The sequence below is a fragment of the Mesoplodon mirus genome (genome assembly GCF_964341445.2).
Source record: "Mesoplodon mirus genome assembly, chromosome: 11".
NCBI lineage: Eukaryota > Metazoa > Chordata > Mammalia > Artiodactyla > Ziphiidae > Mesoplodon > Mesoplodon mirus.
In genome coordinates, this window is record NC_138987.1 from 71,601,855 (window position 1) to 71,623,508 (window position 21,654).

The 21,654-nt window shown below is 41.2% G+C and overlaps 1 protein-coding gene across 1 annotated transcript in view; it reads right to left on the reverse strand.

Moving 5' to 3' along the window:
- Positions 1-20,214, reverse strand: part of CPM (carboxypeptidase M) — a 92,154-nt gene extending 71,940 nt beyond the window's left edge. The window contains exons 1-2 of the mRNA XM_082636826.1: positions 20,195-20,214; positions 19,755-19,917 (exon numbers count right to left, since the gene is read on the reverse strand). Of these exons, the coding sequence (XP_082492952.1) occupies positions 19,755-19,914 (160 nt within the window). The 5' untranslated portion in view covers positions 19,915-19,917; positions 20,195-20,214. The remainder of the gene's footprint in view (positions 1-19,754; positions 19,918-20,194) is intronic.
- Between the last annotated feature and the right edge of the window lie 1,440 nt (positions 20,215-21,654).

Consider the following 21,654-nt stretch of genomic DNA (forward strand, 5'->3'; position numbering starts at 1 on the left):
ATATGCCACTTATTATTAACCGCTGGTAGCCAGAACTAATAGGAATAAAGTCAATCATTAATGCAGGGCTGGATTATTTTTAAATAGGGAATTATCCCAAACTCATTTTTGTCCCAGATGATGAATTAACGAATTCTATTATATTACTACTAGAAATACCAAAGAATCCAATCTCTGATGCATTCTGGATTGTTTTCTCATTCTTGTATTCTGAAGTTGACATTTTGTTTACTTGAGATGTTTCATGTGTTGCCTGAGTTGCTGTAGCTCCCAGGACACGAGGTTAGCCAGGGGCTCTCTTTCTGTCTCTGTCCCCATCTGGATCCATTATGACCCAAATCCACTCCACAGGCCAGAGGCTTCTTTTCCCATCACCTTACCTTTTCTCCTCTGGACATCCACTCCCTAAGTATCTTTTCAAAATCATCATCACTCTTGCTGCTTACGAAAATCATATGTACTTTTAAAAAATTTGAGCATTTAAAAATGTATACTGTAGGATGTGAAATCCATCCACAGACCACTCCATTCACCAAAATAGATTCCAGATGGATTCAGGTGCTAGGTGTAAAAACTACAACTGTAAAAATATAGGAAAAAGTATAGGATACATTTATGACCTTGGGGGTAAAGAAGGCCTTTTAAAATGAGACATAAAACATAAAACCATAAAGAAAAAGATTGATGAATATGACCTCATAGAAATTTAAAACTTCTGTAAGGCAAAAGATGTTAAAAACAACGTTTAAAGACAAGCCACAGAATGGGTGAAAATATTTGCCACATATATAACAAAGACTACCCAGAATATCTAAGAAGGCCTACATGCAAGTAGAAAAATAGGCAAAAGGCACGAGGAAATAAAAAAAGGCCAGTGAACTTTGAATGTAAATTTCACGAGACAGGAATTTGTGTTGGTTCACTGTCTCCAGCATCTAGAGCAGTACCTTGATGTTTATTTAATGTGAAGTAAAATGTGAAAACATGCTCATTCTAAGTTTCAATCATAAAAATGCAATTTTAAATGGAGACATTTTACACACTGGATTGGAAAAAAATTTCAGTGTTGGTTAGGATGTGGGGAAATGTACACACTCGTGTGGTGTTGGGAGCGTAAATATACATCCTACTGAAGGGCAATTTGTGAGCATCTACCAAGTACAAGAATGCACGTGCCTTTTGACTTAGCAATGCCTACCTCAGGAAATTACTGAGGGTATCAATCACAGCATCGTTTGAGAAAACTGAAGGTTGTAAATGACCTAAATACTCATCAACATGGAAATGATTGAATAAGCTATGGTAAAATCAAACCATGACTAGTATGGGGCAGTTTAAAACAATGAGGTATGCCTACAGGTACTAACCTCCAACACAAGCTGTCATGCAGCTTGTGAAAAAGACAAGCTGCATAACAACTGTAGACATGTGCATATGTTCTCTATGTACATGCATAGAAAAAAGTTTGGATATGAATTTTTTTCCTTCACATATATTCTGGAATCTTCCCGTGTCAAAAGAAAAATCTAACTTGTTCTTTTATAAAGGTTGTGGAATGTTTCATTGACCGGGTATAGCATAACCTAATCAATTCCCTGTTGATGAATGTATGGTTATTCTTGGACAGCTTTATTGAGATATAATTCACATACTACACAATTCACAATTCACCCACTTAAAGTGTACAATTCAATAGTTTTGGTATATTACATTATTAATTTTTAAAAACTGTGATAAGATATAACATAAAATGTGTCACTTTAACCACTTTAAGGGTACAGTTCAATGGCATTAGTTAGACGACAATATCATTTTCATTTTTACTATTATAAATAAATGCTGTACGTCTACATCCTCATACATACTTTGTGCAAATGTGCTTCTCTATAGAACAGAAAGCTCTCATCTGCTGAGGTCCAGAGATAAAGAGTGATAAAGAGAAATATGGGTGGGTTTTTTCCTAAGATTACTACATTACTGTTAAATGTGATTTTAAACCTCTCAAAGAGATAGGGGATTTTCCAAAGCAAATGCAAAAGTGGAAAAGCAAAGACTCCCCATTTTCCTATGTTCATTTAAGTTGTCAAGTACATAAAAACCAGTTAAAGCAAAGGATGATCTGTCACCCAGTATCTGAGCATGCATATGCTAGATCCCAGTGGAATCTGTTATCTGGTATCTGACAACTTATCCTGAGTCTTTTTTTTTTTTCCCCCCCACATTTGTTTATTTATTTATTTTTGGCTATGTTGGTTCTTCACTTCTGTGCGAGGGCTTTCTCTAGTTGTGGCAAGCGGGGGGTCACTCTTCATCGCGGTGCGCGGGCCTCTCACTATCGAGGCCTCTTTTGTTGCTGGAGCACAGGCTCCAGATGCGCAGGCTCAGTAGCTGTGGCTCACGGGCCCAGTCGTTCCGCGGCATGTGGGATCTTCCCAGACCAGGGCTCGAACCCGTGTCCCCTGCATTAGCAGGCAGATTCTCAACCACTGCGCCACCAGGGAAGCCCCTATCCTGAGTCTTTTTTGTCAAACATACCACAAGCAATTGGACCCTACGTAGACAGACACGGCCTTAATAGTAGATCTGGTTTCCTAATCTGAACTTCTCAGTCTAACTGGAGGGTGACCGCTGGCAATTCACTTGATGCAATGGACTAACGTCCCTGCTTTGTAAAATGGAGGGTCTAGCTGGATGCTAGAACTTGTGTGGGCCAGGTCACAAGGTGTGCTGGCGGGAACAGGTCAGCCCGAAACCACAGATATGCCGGAGGCAAGCTCTATAGTCTGGGAGCTCTGGTCTGAATGTGCCAGCGACTTGTTTTGTGGCCCCGGGCAAGTTACTAAACCGCTGACACGTCAGTCTCTAAAGCTGTCAATTGGTATTTACCTTACAGGGTGTTGTGATGGTTCAATGAGACAAAGCACGCATACTGCCTGGCTGGTGCCTGACACCAAAGATGCCCTCAATAAAGGGTAGCTTCATGTGTTTTAAACACCAAAGCATGTGTCAGTGCCATTCATCCAAGTTGCCAAATATCCCAACTTACATAACAGCAATAGTAGCTTATACTTCTGTAGCATTTATTACGTGCCAATCACATCCTGAGTGCTTAACATCTATGAACTTATTTAACCCTCTGGTCATCCTATGACATGGATACTATTACTTCCATGTTACAAAAGAAGAAATAGGCACAGAGGGTACTCATTCAAGATCACAATTACTGAATAGCATAACCAGGCTTTGAAACCAGGCAATCTGTACTCTACAGAGTCTGTGTTCTTAGGCACTATTAAATGCAAATACCTGTGTATTTATAGGTGTGGACATAAATGTGGTATTTCCTCCTATTCTGATAGCTCTCCAGTTTCAATACCTGGTATCAACATCCCTTCCTTACCAAGATGTAAAAAATTAAGATTACTTCGATAAAACACTCAAATTTCACCCTACCACCTAATTTTAAAACCTATTTTTTAAATGACTGCCAAATGAGAACTTGTTTTAAAGGCAGCTATAAAAAGAATGAATACAAGCGAGGACATTATTAAACTTCTCATTGGTCACTCTAAGATTACACTGTGACTCCTATGAGCCTAAGGTGTTTTGAAACTCAAATGCTTGGAGAGTTACCTTCTCATACTGAACAGTATTCTGTTTCATTAGCTTATTCTATTTCCCTAGAGTTTCCACCTGAAAATTGAACAGTTTCTCATTAGATCACGTGTGCTTTTAACATCAGCTCATAATATGCCTCTCAGAGGAAACAGGCTTTGGACTGCTCACGGAGCAAACCTCAGTGTTTAGCAGCTGGGATTCTGTTAATTTACCCCATGTAAAAGGTTACTTTTGTTTTCCTCCCTAAATTCACTTCTATCTCCATCTCTAGCATACAGGGGAAAGCTTTCCCCCTCTAGCAAGTAGGACCCCAGTGGTGAGGAATGACACAGTTACTTGTCTGACCCAACCATCTGGTTCCCGGGAGGCACAGGAGGAGTTCCGTCAGGTCAGGGCAGCTCAAGCACCCCTATACTACACCAGCAACTTCTCCTCCCAGACATTAAGGATGCTGAGTACACTCTGTCCTACCCATCGGGTGGCAGGGGTCCTACAACCTTAGCATCTAAGGTATCTTACTCTGCTCATTGGAAAATCCAAAGTTCTTGATGGCCAGATTCTGCTCTCTACCACCTCATCCATCAATGGAGTCTGTATAAGTCTAAATCTCAGTTGTCAGGACAGAGCTCCTGGGCCCAGACAGATCAGTAGAGGTGGTGAGAGTGTTTCTGAGCATTTTGAGATATTTAGATAGACTATGTCTGCGCAGAGTATAGCAAGGATGTAGGCATGGGAAGGCTCAAGAGTAAGATCTTTTGTCTAATCCAACACATAGGTGATCAGCCAAGATACTCTTATTTATACAAGCTCCTAGCATTTGGCTTGATAGAGTATATTCAATGTTTTCTAACAGATACAATCTTGTTTTGATCAGTTTCAGAGGGCTCTGAACCTTTGTAAAGCATCACATATATATGTCCCACTAAAAAAGAACATTCCAAAGGGCAGAAATTAATACCCCTCAGCACCCGCCAGAAAGTCTGGCATATTGCCTTGTTTATGGCACTTCCTCAGTCTATTCTTGCAAAGATTCCATAGTCAGTGCAGTAGTTTTCATGTTACCTCCCCCTGGGTCATGGAACCTTTATTCCAGTAGATTCTTGTGTGAAGATCCAATGTAAGAAGTTAAAGCTGAGCTGCTCTGGTTTAAGGAAGGGGAACCCAAGCTGTTGACTGTCTCCTTACTCACTAAAGTATCTCAAGTCATCTTGACAGAAGCCTCCAGGTTCTAGAGACCATTTGAAAACTGGAAGAACTGGTACTTTGAATCCTGGGTTTGAGTTCCCAGCTCTGCCCCTTACCAGCTAAGTTGCCTTGGGCAAGTCACCTTTTCCCCAAGCCTCAGTTTCCCATCTGTAAAACAGGGATAACACTACTTAATTCCCAGATTGATGGCAGGATTTAAAATAAGGCATGAAAGTAGCTAGTACATAACAAGCATTCAATAAAGTATTCAACTTTATTACTAATGGGTCAAGTACCCCCTTTTATTACTCTTTAAACATACTTTCCCAAGGACAGAGAACAGAATGTCCTATGGAATCATAGCCCCCTGGGGGCTACAAAGAGTGCAGTTTTAGTGAAGAGTTTACGTGAGTCAAAATATTTCCCTATTTATCACTGTCCTTTGAACAATCTGCTTACAAAAAACCAAAACCAAACCCATAATGACAAAATCCTTCTAAAACTTTGTATTTTCCAGTGAGCACAAACTAAGATACCCTAGATGCTAAGACACATTAGAAATCACCTTCAGCTCTTTATCCTTGACCGTGTACAGGGGCAGCATTCAGTGCCCCAGCTGCTGCTGGAAGCAAAATCTCACCCTGCCCCTTAGCTCCAGTCTGTTTTCCCATTCACTTTACCGGGAATTCCTACCCCCTCACCTATCTGCCTGGGAACAGTCAAAGCTTTGTCCAATTATCAGCTTCCCTGATAAGCCTTTCTCGACTTTCCCAAGCACCCTGGAGGCCAGGCCTTTGAACGTTCATGGCCCTGTTACAGTGGTTTTCCCATTAAGGTGATTTGGTGTAAGGCCCCAGTCCTAGTTCCTAAAGAGAAAGGTCCAAGTTCTTTGTATCCACCTGCCCATGTTCTGGTAGACAGCAGGAGGGCAATAAATCGTTGTTGAAGGAATATGTAAATGAATTACTGAAAGACACATTTGGATTACTAACCCAAATTTATCAGTTACCAAGACATAATTTTGGATCATCAATTTCTTCATCTATGAAGTCTCTTTGTTCTCAGCTCTAAAACGTGAATATAAATAACTTAGAGTTTTCATATAGCTTAAGTGAGGAAAATCTGTAAGGGGCCTAGCACGGTGCCTGGCACATGACAGGTACTCAGTAAAGAGCAGCTGCATTTCTTTCATTTTCCTATCCTCGCTGCTCCTATTCAATAGCTTACCTAGAAAATGAGCCCAAGATTATGTCCCCTCTCAGTGCTGCTATATATCACCTGAAAAGTTCAAGTGGCTGTACAGTGGACCCTTAAACAGTGAGAGGGGTCAGGAGTGCCAAGCCTCTGAGCAGTCAAAGTCTGTGTATAACTTAGCTGGTTCTTGGTATCTGTAGTTCCTCAGTGGAGGATTCAACCAACCGTGGATCATGTAGTTTGGTTGTATTTACTATTGAAAAAAAATCCGCATGTAAGTGGACCAGCGCAGTTCAAGCTCATGTTGTTCAAGGGTCAACTGTACTTCATAATAACAATATTCCAATATTGTTTTTTTTTTTTTTTTTTTTCTTTTTGTGGTATGCGGGCCTCTCACTGCTGTGGCCTCCCCCATTGCGGAGCACAGGCTCCGGACGCGCAGGCCCAGCGGCCATGGCTCACGGGCCCAGCCGCTCCGCGGCATATGGGATCCTCCCAGACCGGGGCACGAACCCGTATCCCCTGCATCGGCAGGCGGACTCTCAACCACTGCGCCACCAGGGAGGCCCCAATATTGTTTTAAAATAGAAGGTAATCTGTTTCTATTTTGTGCACTGTTGGTGGGAATGTAAATTGGTACAGCTACTATAAAAAAATTAAAACTGTAACTACCATGTGATCCAGCAATCCCACTTCTGGGTATTTATCTGAAGGAAAAATGAAATCAGTATGTCCAAGATGTATCTGCATCCCCACGTTCAATGCAGTATTATTCACAATAGCCAAAACATAGAAACAACCTAAATGTCTGCAGATGGATGAATGGTTAAAGAAAATGTGATATGTACATACAATGGAATATTATTCAGCCATGAAAAAGAAGGAAATCCTGCCATTTGCCACAGCATGGAGGAAATGAGGGCATTATGCTAGGTGAACTAAGACAGAGCTATGATCTCACTTATATGTGGAATCTAAAAAAGCTGAACTCATAGAAACAGAGTGGATTGGTGGTTGCCAGGTGCTGGGGAGCAGGGGAAATAGGGAGATGTTGATCAAGGGGTACAAACTGCCAGCTCTAAGTTCTGAGTACAGTGACTATAGTTAACAATACGGTATTATATAAAGTTGCTGAACGATTAGACTTAAATGTTTGCACCACCACCGCAACAAAATAGTAATTGTGTGAGGAGAAGGATGTGTTAACTAATCTTTTTATGGTAATCCTTTTACAATACATGTGTTATCAAATCATCACGTCGCACACTTTAAACTTACACAATGTCGTATGCCAATATTACATCTCAATACCACTGGGAAAAAATTTTAAGGTCTGTTCCTAGGTGCTCTAACATTTTTCTTTGAATTCTAGATTTAATTAATATTTATCACTTTCTGTATAAGTCTGGCATAACCAGAATTTGTCTCCAAAATGGCTGATTAAAAAATCATTTCTTTTTGTGTGACCTGGGTTCTGTGAGGGCAAAAAGACACTATGGGTGATGCATCACTGAAATGTTTCTGGTAATCTGTATGATAAAGATAAGTGATCTTTAAGGTTTAAGTGAATAATCTGATCCAATTATGCTATTTAAATCAGAACTCTTCACACTGACAGCTCTTAGGAACTGTTATTATTTTTACAGATTTCTTATTACGTTTTGTTGGTGCTCTCGTTTATTCACCCTGGCATGTTTGTATTTTCTCACTGATTTCTTATTCCAGGCATGGCTGTTTCACCTTATTTCTTAAAGGGAATCTTTATTGTAATGCAAAATGAATTGTAAAATGATCAGGAATTTTCCAATCAAGAAAACAAATATGTCACTTTCCTATCAGGCAGGAGTCCCTAGGATGATGTGACTCCCTTTGGATGAAGCAAGAACTCTTTCACAAGGTGGGCAAGGTCTTCCACGATCTGCCCATCTTGCCTCCTCTCGTCCCTTCATGCTGTCCTCTCCAGCCACACTCAACTTCTTTTGCTACACAAGGTCCACATGCTCCTTAACCACCAGGCCTTTGAACACGCCATTTATGGCCTTGCCTTCCCCCTTTCACCTGGCTGACTTCTGTCCTTCCGGTCCCCTGCCATCTACTCCCCTAGGGTGAATCTCTTCTGCATTTACTAGGATGTCTCCTCCTTCCCACTCACCCCTCCGATCATCAGCTCCATCAGGACAGGGACCATGTTTGACTTCTTTACCTCTATATTTTTATATATAGTTTGTGGCCAGCACACGCCACAAACTATACTAAGCATTCGATACATGTTTGCTGAATAAATTGAATGAATCTGTCTAGAGATAAATAGATTTAACTAAGGCTACTTTGGGATCTGTCAGTTAACTTTATGGGTCTCATTCTTCACTTGTAACTGCATCCAACATGGTTGACCACGACCTCAGCGAGGAAAGAGTTAACACAGCTGGTCTGTGTTATTCACTTCTTGCTTATCTCTGGAACACCTGCACTTGTTGTAATGACTCTTTTTTTTTTTTTGGTGTATTAGTTTCTGCTTTATAACAAAGTGAACCAGTTATACATATACATCTGTTCCCATATCCCTTCCCTCTTGTGTCTCCCTCCCTCCCACCCTCCCTATCCCACCCCTCCAGGCGGTAACAAAGCACCGAGCTGATCTCCCTGTGCTATGCAGCTGCTTCCCACTAGCTATCTACCTCACGTTTGGTAGTGTATATATGTCCATGCCTCTCTCTCGCTTTGTCACAGCTTACCCTTCCCCCTCCCCATATCCTCAAGTCCATTCTCAAGTAGGTCTGTGTCTTTACTCTTAACCAAACTCTGAGCACTAAACTTCTTCAGTGTTCACTCATTACTGATGCAAGACAGAGCGTCAGCGTGTACCAGGCCGAAAGCATTGTTTAAGGTAAACGTGAAGATAAATGATGGGCACCTGGGACCTAGTGTGGGCCTGCACCCTGTGGGTCACAATAGTCATGCAACCAGCTCCTGTGAAGAACTCTGGGCCTCCAAGACTCGAGTGGGCTTCCCTGAGTGCACAGCTGGAGAGAAGCATGCATCTGTGGGGTCCTCACCGAGGGAGAACAGGCAAGCCCATGCTGACTCCTCTAGTCTTTGCCTACATGTATCATTATTCTGCTGTGCCTGCACTGTGTCTTTTGCTTCAAAAATCTTGGCTGCGAGTATGACTTTGTTGAGTCACGAGTCCTTCCAGCAATTCACTAGTGTGTGGTCATGGGACCCTGAGACAGCCTCCTTTTTTTTTTTTTTTTTTTCCCGGTACGCGGGCCTCTCACTGTTGTGGCCTCTCCCGCCGCGGAGCACAGGCTCCAGACGCGCAGGCTCAGCGGCCATGGCTCACGGCCCTGGCCGATCCGTGGCACGTGGGATCTTCCCAGACCGGGGCACGAACCCGTGTCCCCTGCATCGGCAGGCGGACTCTCAACCACTGCGCCACCAAGGAAGCCCCAGCCTCCTTTTTGAACTGCTGCTCTTCCTTCATGTCTGTGATATCACTCTTCACCTTCCTCCTACTTCCTTGCTGATTTTTTTTTCTCCATCTCCTTTGTTGGCTTCTATCTCTACCAGACTCAAAATATAACAGTATCCTCTGGCTCTATTCTGGCCCTCTTTTATCTCTACTTTCTTGTTAGATTATTTTATAATCCCATGCCTTTCAATGCCATCTACATGTTGATGACTCTCAAGCTTATTTCTACAGCCAAAACTTTCCTCCAAACTCCACCTACACACCTGCCTACTGGACATTCCAACTGGATGTCTATTAAGGATTTCAAATTTTAAAAAATTGTCTAAATCAGAGGTCTTGATTTCAACCCAAACTTGTCCTCTTCTAGTATTTCCTATCTTGGTAAATAATACCTCAGGTGCTCAGCTGTCCAAGCTGAAAACCTAAAGGTCATCCTGGATCTTCTATTTTTCCCTATCTCTGCCCACCCCCTTCCAATCCATTAAGGAGGTCTTGTTGGTTTTATTTCCAAAGTAGATCTCTAATCCCTCCACTTCTCTCCATTTCTAATACAGCATCTTCATCCAAATCACCATCATCAACAGTTGCCTGGATTATTATAACTGGATTAGTCTCCCTGCTTCTATACTTGCCCCTTTCTAATTAATTCTCTATTCAGCAGCCAATGTTATAATTTTTCCAAACCCACATCAGATGACATCATTCTGATTAAAACCCTTCAATGGTTTTCCATTATTCTTAGAACAGAATTCAAACTCTCCCTGTTTGAATTAGCATACCAGGCACTCTGTGAACTGTCCCCTGCACGCCTCTCCAGCTTTACCCAGTACCACTCTCTGCGTGCTCACTGTGCTCCAGCACCACCGGCCTCATTTCTGTTCGTGGAATACAGCACAATCCTTTCCACCTCAAAGCCTCTGGACTCTCTGCCCACCCCTACACTGCGAGCTAGAGTGCCGCTGAGACTGAAGACACATTTTGTGCATTTAGAAGTATATGTCATTAAAACTCACAAGATACCCAGGCCCAGCTACATGTTTATTAAGGCTAGAATGTGGTATTTCCCAATTTGTCTTTCTGTTTTTTCATAAATAGAAAGGAACTTACCGGGAACAAATGATAATCCCACTAGGCTTATCTCTAGGTTATCTCTAGTAGAGAGAGATTATTCATCTCAGTCTCTAAGAGTAACAGAAAAAAAATAAAATGTGTTCCTTAATTGAGCAACCTGCATCTCAAATTTAACCCCAAGTGCATTTGGTATGATTACTAAAGTGTAAGTAAATCTAATATTAAAATAATGGGAAAACTCCTGTGGAATTGCCCCATGTTAAAATGATCTGTTCTCCCCATGTGTCCACACTGTCACAAGAGTGAACAGCCCCCTTTAAAAGAATTTTAATGGATGGGCTTGACTGAGTTACCAACAATTGGCAAGGGAATGGATACTTAATAGGGACTAAAAATTAAAGTTAAGATACTTTCAACCTTCAGTCTGTCTACCTGTTTATTTCCAAAACCTGAACATCTTAAACCTGTAAAGCATTCCTGAGTATAGAGGGGAAAAAAGACCCTTAAAATCGAGGGATTCCAAGTATCTGCTTAACTTTTCTGGTGGCGGGGGGGAGGGGGGAGGCTTCATCACATGGTCCTTTTCGTTTTTTCACATTCTCTAGATAAACACTTGAACTATTTTTCCACTGTTCAAATAAAACCAGGGATATTTACTTAACCTCTTCTTAATGGAGGGTGTGTGTGTGTGTGTCTCCTATATTTACTCTCTTCTCTTAATACATGTTTGGCTAGTGTTTGGGGGCTGAGGGAGCCAGAACCCCTCTAGGTGTGTCAGTGAATGACTCAGTTATGCCCTTGACTGCCTGAAGGACACTAACCTCCCTGTTGCCCTCCTACACACCAGTGTGAGCTGTGTCACAATGAGGTCCTCCTATACTACCTCTCCAAGGTATCATGCTACTTCCCATAACATTGTTTTCTTGCAGTATAACCTGTTTTTGCTAAAACTATTTCATTTTCCTGAGAAACTGAAGTATTTACTACATACAACATATGTATAACTACATAACGTTGCATATATAAAGTTACATATAGTATGTGTAACTATATAAATGTATATAAAAGTATATATATAAAAATATACATCCTATATACTTATATATAATAGCATACTATATACTATACTGTATAAAAGTGTATAAAAGCATATTTACATTAATGTTTCCTTTGCTATGCATGGAAAAACTCTCCAGCTGTGATACTCACTGTGCCTGTCACATATAATCAGCACATAACTGGGCCTAAGATACGAAGATGAATGAAGCCTGGTCCCTGCCGTCCAGGTACAACATAGAGCTCTTGGAAGATGCTCTGGAAGAGGGGTGCAAGGAGATTCTAACTCTGCCCAGGCGACTAGAAAAAGACTTCCAGGAGGAGGTGACATTTTGAACCAAGCCTCAATCAACTGAATAAATGATCAAGTGGTCTCTAACATCCATTCCTGCTCTAAAAATGTGATGTTGTGCTCAATTTCACCTGACTGTATTCATAGTATACCCATGCACTTTGTCAGAAAGGAGGCTGAGTTATGTATTTGGATAACTGTCAGTTCAGGTGACTTTGGCTGTGCTCCTTAAGTGTGGTTCTAGTTTCCTCAGAGAGATTCCTATCAGAGAAATTTTAAAAACTGAGTAAACAACTAACTGAAAGTTCTTTGTTTATACAAACAGAGGGTTTGCTTTCTTCTTCTAGACTCTGTGACAGTGCTTGCATATTTGAAGGGTTTACCCTGTCATTAATGCCTTTATACCCCACCATGAAGGCTGCTATCTTCAGCTCTGAGGAAGTTCGGGATATGTCTGTGAAGCCAGTTTGAAGGCAACTTGTTTGAAGTTGGCGGCATTTTTGTGATGCCAAGGAGAGTAAACCTCCAGTTGAGCTTTTGACGAAGTTATGTACATGAAGGGTCACAGACCAGAAAATGCACGCTTTTTAAACATCTGACATGTAGCAGTCCTTGTAAAACAGGGTTGAGAAAACATTTTTAATGTGCAACTTATGTCTGTTTTATTTATTTTACATCTGTTTATTTGCACACAAACTCAAATTAGGATTTCCTAACCTCTCAGCAAACTACTACCCTATATTACATTGAATAGCTACGGAGCTAGGAAGAATACCAATTCTTTTCAATCACTAGATAGGAAGTTCCGATTTAATCTTCTTCCCCTAACCCAAATGCATGTTGGTATTTGATATAATCTTCAAAACTTTACCTTTTTTTTGGGTAATAAACTCTGAGGGAAAAGAATCTGCAAAAGAAATCTATATATAACTGAATCACTCTGCTGTACACCTGAAACTAACAACATTGTAAATCAATTATATTTCAATAAAAGCATTTTTTTTTTTACTTTAAGATTCTTCTTATCTTACATTCTGACTTTGCACTCTTCGAGAAAGGGGCATTCTAAATTCACAAACCAAAGGAAGGAAACAGGGCGAATGGCAGTTGTCTCTCAACTCTAGATACTATTTGTCACTGCGGTGTTACCTCTAGGCACTCGTGTTTTGATTAAGAACAGAAACCAAACACCTTCTGGACGCTGGCTACATAAATTTGAAGTGGGTCTTATCAGCTCTCTGCATCTGTGCTTTTAGACCAACAGTCCCTAACCCTATCAGTTGATGCCTCTTTTTTCACGTCCAAGATTTTGCAACTCCTCCTTCACCATGCTGGCATGAAATCCACAGAAAATAATATTTGCATACATAATTTCAGAAAGATTGATAAAATGTTCAAACTTTACATAAAGGGGGAATAAAAAGAAAGCAACTTATAATAAGAAAAAGCTGCTTATATCAATTCTTGAGATTCATGGTGAAGGCATTTATTACACATGCAGACTGATTCAGCTGTGTGGTCACTGATGCCAGGATTTTAAGAACGTGAAATATCTCGGAATCAAGTTCAGAGAAAAATATAATTGAATTTTCCCTCAATCTACCTACAGGTACTATTCCTGGAAAGTTTGGTACATATTAAAATTGGGGGGAAACAGTATTTTGTGTTTGTATATAAATCGGAATTGGTTTTAGGCTCAGATAATTGTAAGCTGGTCTTGCACCTATGGAAGACGTTAGAAAATGTGGAGGACGATTTTTCACTAGGCACGACTATTCTGTGTGTTGCTAACAAGATCAGGAGGATGCATCAGCGAGGTCCCCCCCTCCAAAGACTTAAAAGTTATGGCCTAAACCTCCCCTCAATTTCCAAAATTCCCCCTAGGGGGCAGTACTACTCTTAATGAGAACCACTGTTCTCAACTCAGGAGACAGCATTTTGGTGGGTGGGTGTCCCGAAAGTGTGCAAACCAGAATCTCAGTCTTCTCCTTTTGCCTCATAACCAAACAGTTTTAGTATATAGAAAAAAAATTAAGTCTACACCAAAATATGGAATTCACACTGCTTTGGATGAAACTGTAAATACTGAAAAGGGGTCTAGGATTCCATAGCCTATCACTCCGCACATAAAATACATTTTACACAGGCCTTTTCTTGGATGATGGAGGATGCTCCTCAACTTCTGCAGGATCACAGCAGTCGGGGCAAGGGGAGGAGCAGGATGTATGGGGGAGGGGAAAAGGGACAAGAACAGAGAAAAAGGTAACTGGAGAAACTTTTCTCTACAGAAAAGAGCTTTAAGGGTCTACTATTTGGCACAAGACAGACTTTGGTTCCAATCACCCCTCTGTCATTTACTAACTGTGGATGATTCATTCAATCTCACTTCTTCACATGTAAATTGGGGGATAATAATGGTATTTCATACCATTGTTAGAGTGATTGAGGGGTATATGTAAAGTGCCAGGCAAAGAGTAAAATTCACTTAATGTTGGCTGCAATTATTATTTTTTTAAGTTTCAAATGCCCCTAGAGTATTGGTGGTTGAAGCAGAGTAACATCTGGGTTACTTTTTGGATATTCTGTCTCTTCCTCTTAAAATCTCATACCACAAATACAGTGGAAATCTAAATCATGTCCTTGTAAGAAAAAAAGGCAGTGTCTTTAAGAAACTTAATGGTTATAAAACAAAGCTGATGTTCCTAAGGTGTTTCAGAAAAGGACTTTACATCTCAAGTTAAAGAAGGGGAAAGGCTTGCTACCCCAATTTAACTTTAAATCACAAGTATGTATATTACAGCTGAAATTCCCAGATTTTAGTGGCTGTGTTGATATTTAGTCCTCAATATGTCAATATTTACATCACAGAAAGCATTTTATACAGGATCTCAAGCAAACTGGCTTGCCGACCACACTTGAGAAATGAACAGGGTGACAGAAAATCGAATGTTGTGGCAAAATCTTTTATCAAGTGTCCTTTTCAGAGGGTAAATCACCAGCCAGAATCTACCCAGGCAAGGGGAGTAGGCAATGAGAGGTCTGTGTACATGAGCACAGTACATGTCTCTTTGGGGCAGGAGTCTTAAGCCAATTCTAGCAAGATTTTTTAGTATCTGCGATGTTATGACGACTCCTGGCAGAGGAATTCAATAAATATCTGTTGAATGCATATGTGAAGGTGAGAATCCTTGGGGGAAAATGCAGGAGAAATAAATTCTCCTTTATACTTTAAACACAACAATGAAAACTTTATGCTACAGTAATCTTTCATCATCATCATCACTATAACACTTAGCATAACATCTACCCTCATAGCAAATTTTAAAGTAAACAATATTGTTAACTATAAGCACTCTGCTGTGCAGTAGATATCTAGGACATATTCATCCTGTATGACCAAAACTTTGTACCCTTTGACAAATACTACAGTAATCTTTCAAACCAGGAATGCCTGATTGATGACTGGTATAAGAGAAGAGGTAAGGGCTTCCCTGGTGGCACAGTGGTTGAGAGTCCGCCTGCTGATGAGGGGACACGGGTTCGTGCCCCAGTCCGGGAAGATCCCACATGCCGCGGAGCGGCTGGGCCCGTGAGCCATGGCCGCTGAGCCTGCGCGTCCGGAGCCTGTGCTCTGTAACGGGAGAGGCCACAACAGTGAGAGGCCCGCGTACCGCAAAAAAAAAAAAAAAAAAGAAGAGGTAAGCATACATTTCTTGAGATTATCAATCAATACTCCTTTTGGAAATCAATTTGGTTACCTGTATCAAATACACAGAACTGCTTTAAGACCTGGTAATTTCCTTTTTGGAAATGTATCCCCAATAGCAGGTAATGTATCCTTAATAGCAACTCTTACGTAGTACTTACTATGTGCCAGGAATTATTCTAACCACCCATTGTCACACTGCTACAAAGTAAAGGATCTAGAATTTGAACTTGGGCCTTGTAGTTCCAAAGCCTGTGTGTGCTCTGACAACTTTTGCTGTCTTAGCTACAAAGATGTCCACTATGGCACTTCTTTTTTTTTTTAATAACAGGAAAATTTAGAAACAAACTAAATGCCAGTGGGGTATAAGTTAAATAAACAATAGTATATCCATTGATAGGACACAAAGCAGGCATTAAAACTCAGGTTTTAGAAATAACATGTTTGCAGGGGCAAGCAAGATATTTGGCTCAGTGGGAGGGGAGAAAGGCACAAAACAGGGTGTATAGTCTTTCAGGTCTACTAAGTGTTTCCTTTGGATGGTGAGATTTAAATTTTCTCCTTGGTGCTTTGTTGTATCTTCCCAATTTTCTAAATGAACTTGAGTTCCTTTTGTACTCAGAAAAAGAAAATTGCTAATAACAAATTTCTCTCTAGATCAGCACAGCCCAATCAAAATACAATGCAAGTCATATATGTAATTTAAAATGTTTTAGAAACCACAACCATATTAACAAAAGTAAAAAGAAACAGGTGAAGTTTTTAAAAAAATATTTCTTATTTAGCCTTTATATCTAAAATATTACCACTTCAACATGGAATCAATATAAAAATATTAATGGTCTATTTTACTTTTTTGTATGAAATCTTCAAAGTCACTTTTAGCACACCTTAATTTGGTCTAGTCACATTTCAGCTGCTCAGTAAACAAGCGGCTACTGGCTACTGTGTTGGATCCTCGGTAGAAGCTTTACTTTCAGACCCAGTGTGCCCAAAACATGACTCTGAAACCCTCCAGTAACCTCAGTCTTCATGTGACCAGCCACATCTGTGTCAAACCTCTTCCTTAATGAGAAAGAGATGTGCTTCAGAGAAGGTGGATCTGAGTTTGAAGCCTCCCTCTAACACTTATCAGCTGTGTGATCTTCAGCAAGTTAATTAACTTCTCTTTTAATTAAAGAAGCCTCATTGGATCCTTTCTGTAAATGAGTATAAGGCCTATTTGAGTTGTTGAGATTGAAATAATGTATTACAACACCGAATACATGGAAAGCACTTTAGAACAGATTTTATTATCTAACCCTTGCCCTTTGCAACCTTCCTTATTCAGATCAAGGTTAGACTTAGCAGGAGGAAAGACAAGATTCTTAGAAAAGAGATGTAGGAAATCTCATTTAAAGTGGTCCTAGAACTAATGTGGGGGAATATGGAAAGAACAGCTGGGGAATCTATAATAAATACATTGGTATTTTAAAGGGGGCTACCTGATAGCAGGGCACAAATGGCACAACTTTTTGCTTGCTTCACATGGCTTTCCCTCAGCAAATAGTCAAGCCACTAAACAAACAGATAAAAATCACTGAATACGTGCCAGGAACATGCTAGACAAAGGGGCTTAGGAGTAATTTTAAAAAAAAAATGGATAGGAGAGGTGCTCCCTTAACTGAATGAAGGAATGAATCAATGAACATTGTACATTTTCTGATTTTTCTCAACTCAGCTGTCTGTTCTTTTTGTTTTATAGTTGCCTCCGTTGTTTTACCTAAGATTTTCTTTACTCTGATATTAGGTAGTGGGATTTCCTCTAGAAGGCTCAACTGAAATATGGTCTGTCTACTATGGCTGAATCTAGGTGAAGTGTATATACATACTCAGCTTTTGGGTAGGTTTCAAACATTTCAAAATTAAAAACTGGAAAAAATCAATTATAATAGAAGGCCATTAATCATGACATGTAGCAATTGTTTTTTAGCATCACTGTTTATAACAGAGGCCACCAGAAACTATATAGATGCCACAAAGAGGTGAATGACTAAGAAATTCACATAATCGAGGATAAAAGACTATATAGCAATCAACTCACACCTGCAGACCTTTCAATTCATGGAAATACGTAATGAAATAATGTGAACTGGGGGAAAAAAAGCACATGAGAAGCCATGATTACAGTAATGAAAATACACGTGATACGCATCTACAAAAACTAAAAATGTATTTGGCGAGGTAGGAGGATTACTTCCCTTCTAGGTATGTTGCCCACATTCACAATAACAAAGAAAAATAAATAACACATATGGTAAATCTTGTTTGCTAAGCAAACTTATCTTACATCAGAGGGCAGGATGGCCAGGGGAAACTGTGCATCTAGTGAAAAGAGTACCAACAAATATGCTTGGCAACCGACTCCCAGTTACTAGCGTGCAGTTTAACCTACTACTCAGAACCTCATAGCAGATTTGGGATTTTTCTTAATCGGAGTAATTATTCAGAATACTCAATACAAATATGTGACCTAAACTAGTGTCAGATTTTATTTTTTACATGGTAATTCCTCAGTCCTTTAACCACAATAGTGCACACAAGGTAAAAACAATTAAGCCTGCTGCCTTTCATTATTACCGTGGTCTGATAGCACGCAGGGTAGATCAAAATAGCTGGTTGACATTGAGAGTCCCGCCACAAGCACTTTGTGCTTGAAAAAAAAAAACCAAATCATTTAGTACTTAAAATTAACAATACTGGCATCACCTGTGCGTTAAATGACTGAACAATAACTCAAGTTAGTTGTGTTCTATATTTCCTTTATTAATATAATTAGTATTCTTAGATCTTTTAAAATTGCTCTTCTCTAGCCCTAGGGGAAAATGATTTCAAAAGGCTGAATACATATGCTGATTCAAGATATGCTTTCTCATACATCCAACCTCTGTTAAGTTTGGATGATACATTAATATAGAGTAATTCTGGCACCAACTCCTTAGCAACGTTGTTTAAAAACAAAAATGCCATTACACACATAAGCCAAGGATTTTTATGTTGCATTGCACATAAGCAAATTTATGTAATACTTTTAAAACATAAAAACCATGGCCTTAATTTTTTTGGAAAACGATTACTTAAGAATATGGTAATTAAGAGACTCATAAATTGGTTGAAAAACTCAGAGCTAAAATTCACATGGGGTTGAAATACACCTTATAAAGAGCTGACATCCAAATTACATACACTTGACAAAACTTATAATTTAAGCATTAAGTTATTTGCTAATCTCTTTGGGGAGGTACAAAAGATTGAGAAATAATAATATCTGGTAAAATTATTTGCCTTGTCCCAAAATGGCTAAGCCTTAAAGTAGAATGATCTGAGCGCCAATCCTGGTTATAAAACTCACTCAAGATCTGAGTGTTCTTGGGCAAAATACTTAATTTCACTATGATTCAATTTTCCTATCTACTAAAATTAGAATTACTTAATATATAGTTGTATATTTATACTTAATATATGGTTTCTAAATTAAAACAATAAAGTAATTAAATAATGAACGCGAAAATACTAAGGGCAATACCAATCACTGCTATGGTACACTTATTATCCAGCAGTTAGTCTCATTCAAATGGATAACTTTTAAAATAGCCTTTTAATCAGTACCAGAGCCACTTTTTTTGCATAACTTTAAGCCATAGGGCTAATTATACATAACATAGAAATCTCACCAACACAACTGCCCTGTTTTAGTTTAAAAGAGACTTGAAGACACGATCCTAACAGTCCGAGTCATATTTAAAGAAGCCATCAAAAAGGGAAACAAACCTGAGATGGGTAAACAGACTTCCTTGGCAGAAGTTCATGTAGAAAACTAAAACCTAAAGTACTCATCCCAGGAAATCACTGTCTGCAAGATCCCAAAACAGAACGCCATTAACGCAAAGCACTCGACACCGAATGACAGCGGAGACGTCTAATAAAATTCAGGTCTTACTACTCCACTGACAAAAAGCAACACAACACACAAAAGCAGAAACAACCAACACGCAAGGCAGGGATGGATCCGCTCGAGCCCCTCTGAGTCGCTTCATGGAGAGGGGACAGGAGGCTAAGGCATATTTAATGAATGAAACTGAGGACTAGGGGTTTGGGAAAGTACACGAGACGGACCCTACCTTCCACAGATTTCCCGATACTGTGTAAGTGAGTGATAGAACTGTAGTTTTGGTTAATACTCTTCAGGAACGCTTCCATCTCTGGCTGGTGGTGGTAGTTGAAGTCCAGCGCAGCTACCACAGGCAGCAACAGCCCTAGACAGAGGCGGGCGCAGTCCATGTTCTAGAGATGAATAAAAACAATAATAAAGCTGAGCAGGTGAGGAAGGGGGTGGTGGGGAGTGTGCACGTTACTCGCTTCGGCTCCGCTGTCTAGTCTCAGATCTCCCGGCACTAACACTCCCAGCTTCCGAAGGAGGTAAAAGTTGGAAGCAACAGCTTCGGGAGTTAGCGCACCCGGAGCACGGGCAGCCCCTGGTGCCCTCCATCCCGCCTCCCACCCTCTCCGCGGCCCGACAGCTGCAGCAGCTGCGCCCGACCCCGCGTGACCCCCTGCTCACCCCGAACCCAGGCGCGCACCGCTGCCCGGCGGCTGCCACCAGGCGGGACCCGGTATTAATAGCCCGGCCAGGGTCCCACCCCCGACGCCTGACTGACTTCTCTCCGGCCCACTCAGGCGCCGCGCGGAGCACTCCGGGGCGGGGCCGACCCGGGCGGTCCGGGCTCCTCTGTCTCCCTCGAGCTCCCTGGACGCGGCGGCCTGTGCTGGGGCGCGGCCGAGAGCTTCCCGAAACCGAGTTGCCTCGCGCGGTCCCAGTTTTTGCCGGCGCTCCAGGTTGGCAGTGCGCTCACCCCGGCCACGGCTCCGTCCGCTGAAGGGGTCCGGGGCGCTCCACCAAAGGGGCACGAGGTGTCTCCAGCTGCAGCGAGTTTGGAGACGCTAAAGGCTCGGAGTTGGGCGAGCTTCTCGAGTTGGGCGGTGCGGGCCGGCGTGTCCCGGGCTCACCTGGAGCCCCACGAGGCGCCGCGAGTCCCGGGCGCCCGCAGCCCCGAGCGGGCTCCTTTGCTCTTCGGTGCCGACCCGAGTCGCCAGGGCCGCGCTCCCAGCTGCGCCAGGCGTCCCAACCCTGTTCTGCAGTCGCGTGGCATTTCAGAACGTGCGTGTAGAAGTTTTAAATGCCGTCGTGTGGAGTCCAGGAAATTTTCCGACAAATACTTATAGTGTATGAGATTTGACTAAATCAGAGTTATATTGAAGACTGGCAATCTGGAAACCACATGGAAGAAGGCAGCAGAGGCATCACTGTAAAGTCAACGCTGCCGCCACTAACACTGCCTAGGCCAGTTTCATTTATCTCTACCTAAAATGATTCTTTCTGGAAGGATGGGGTGATCTGTGTTTGCACTAGAGATAGCAAGGACTTCGCCGAAACCCAGAGGGTGTGTGGGACGGGCAAAGACCGCACACACCTGTCACACATTACCTATCAGAGTTAACGGGAGGCTTGTGCTACGGGTCCAGTGAATGTAAAACGTTTGAAAAGCACTGATTTGGGATAACATTCCCCTTTAGCAGATTAAAAACAGTAGTGCCAGGGCCCCACCCCTGACAGGTTGAACAAAATTTCCGAAGCCCAGGAATGTGAATGGAACGTGCCCTCAAGAGCTGAGAACCGCTAGTGACTGCCTGTCTCTTTTTTTGTTGTTAAATAATTTATTGTTTTATTTTTTATACAATTTTTAAAGGTTACTTTTCATCCTGTCTCTTCTTTGTTTGTGATACAGATACTACTGTAGAATTGAGCGGTTTGGAACCTGAGGCCCCCTGTGATTCCCGGGTAGCAGAGTAAAGAAGTTTGAGCTATGATTATAGCATCACATGATATGGGTCCCTGTCCTTGCTCTGACACTCAATGGTTGTGTCAACTCTCTGTGCCTTAGTTTCCTAATTGGTAAGATGGAAATGATAATTGTACTTACCTAAATAAGGTTGGCAGGCATATTGTGAGAACTCTGGGAG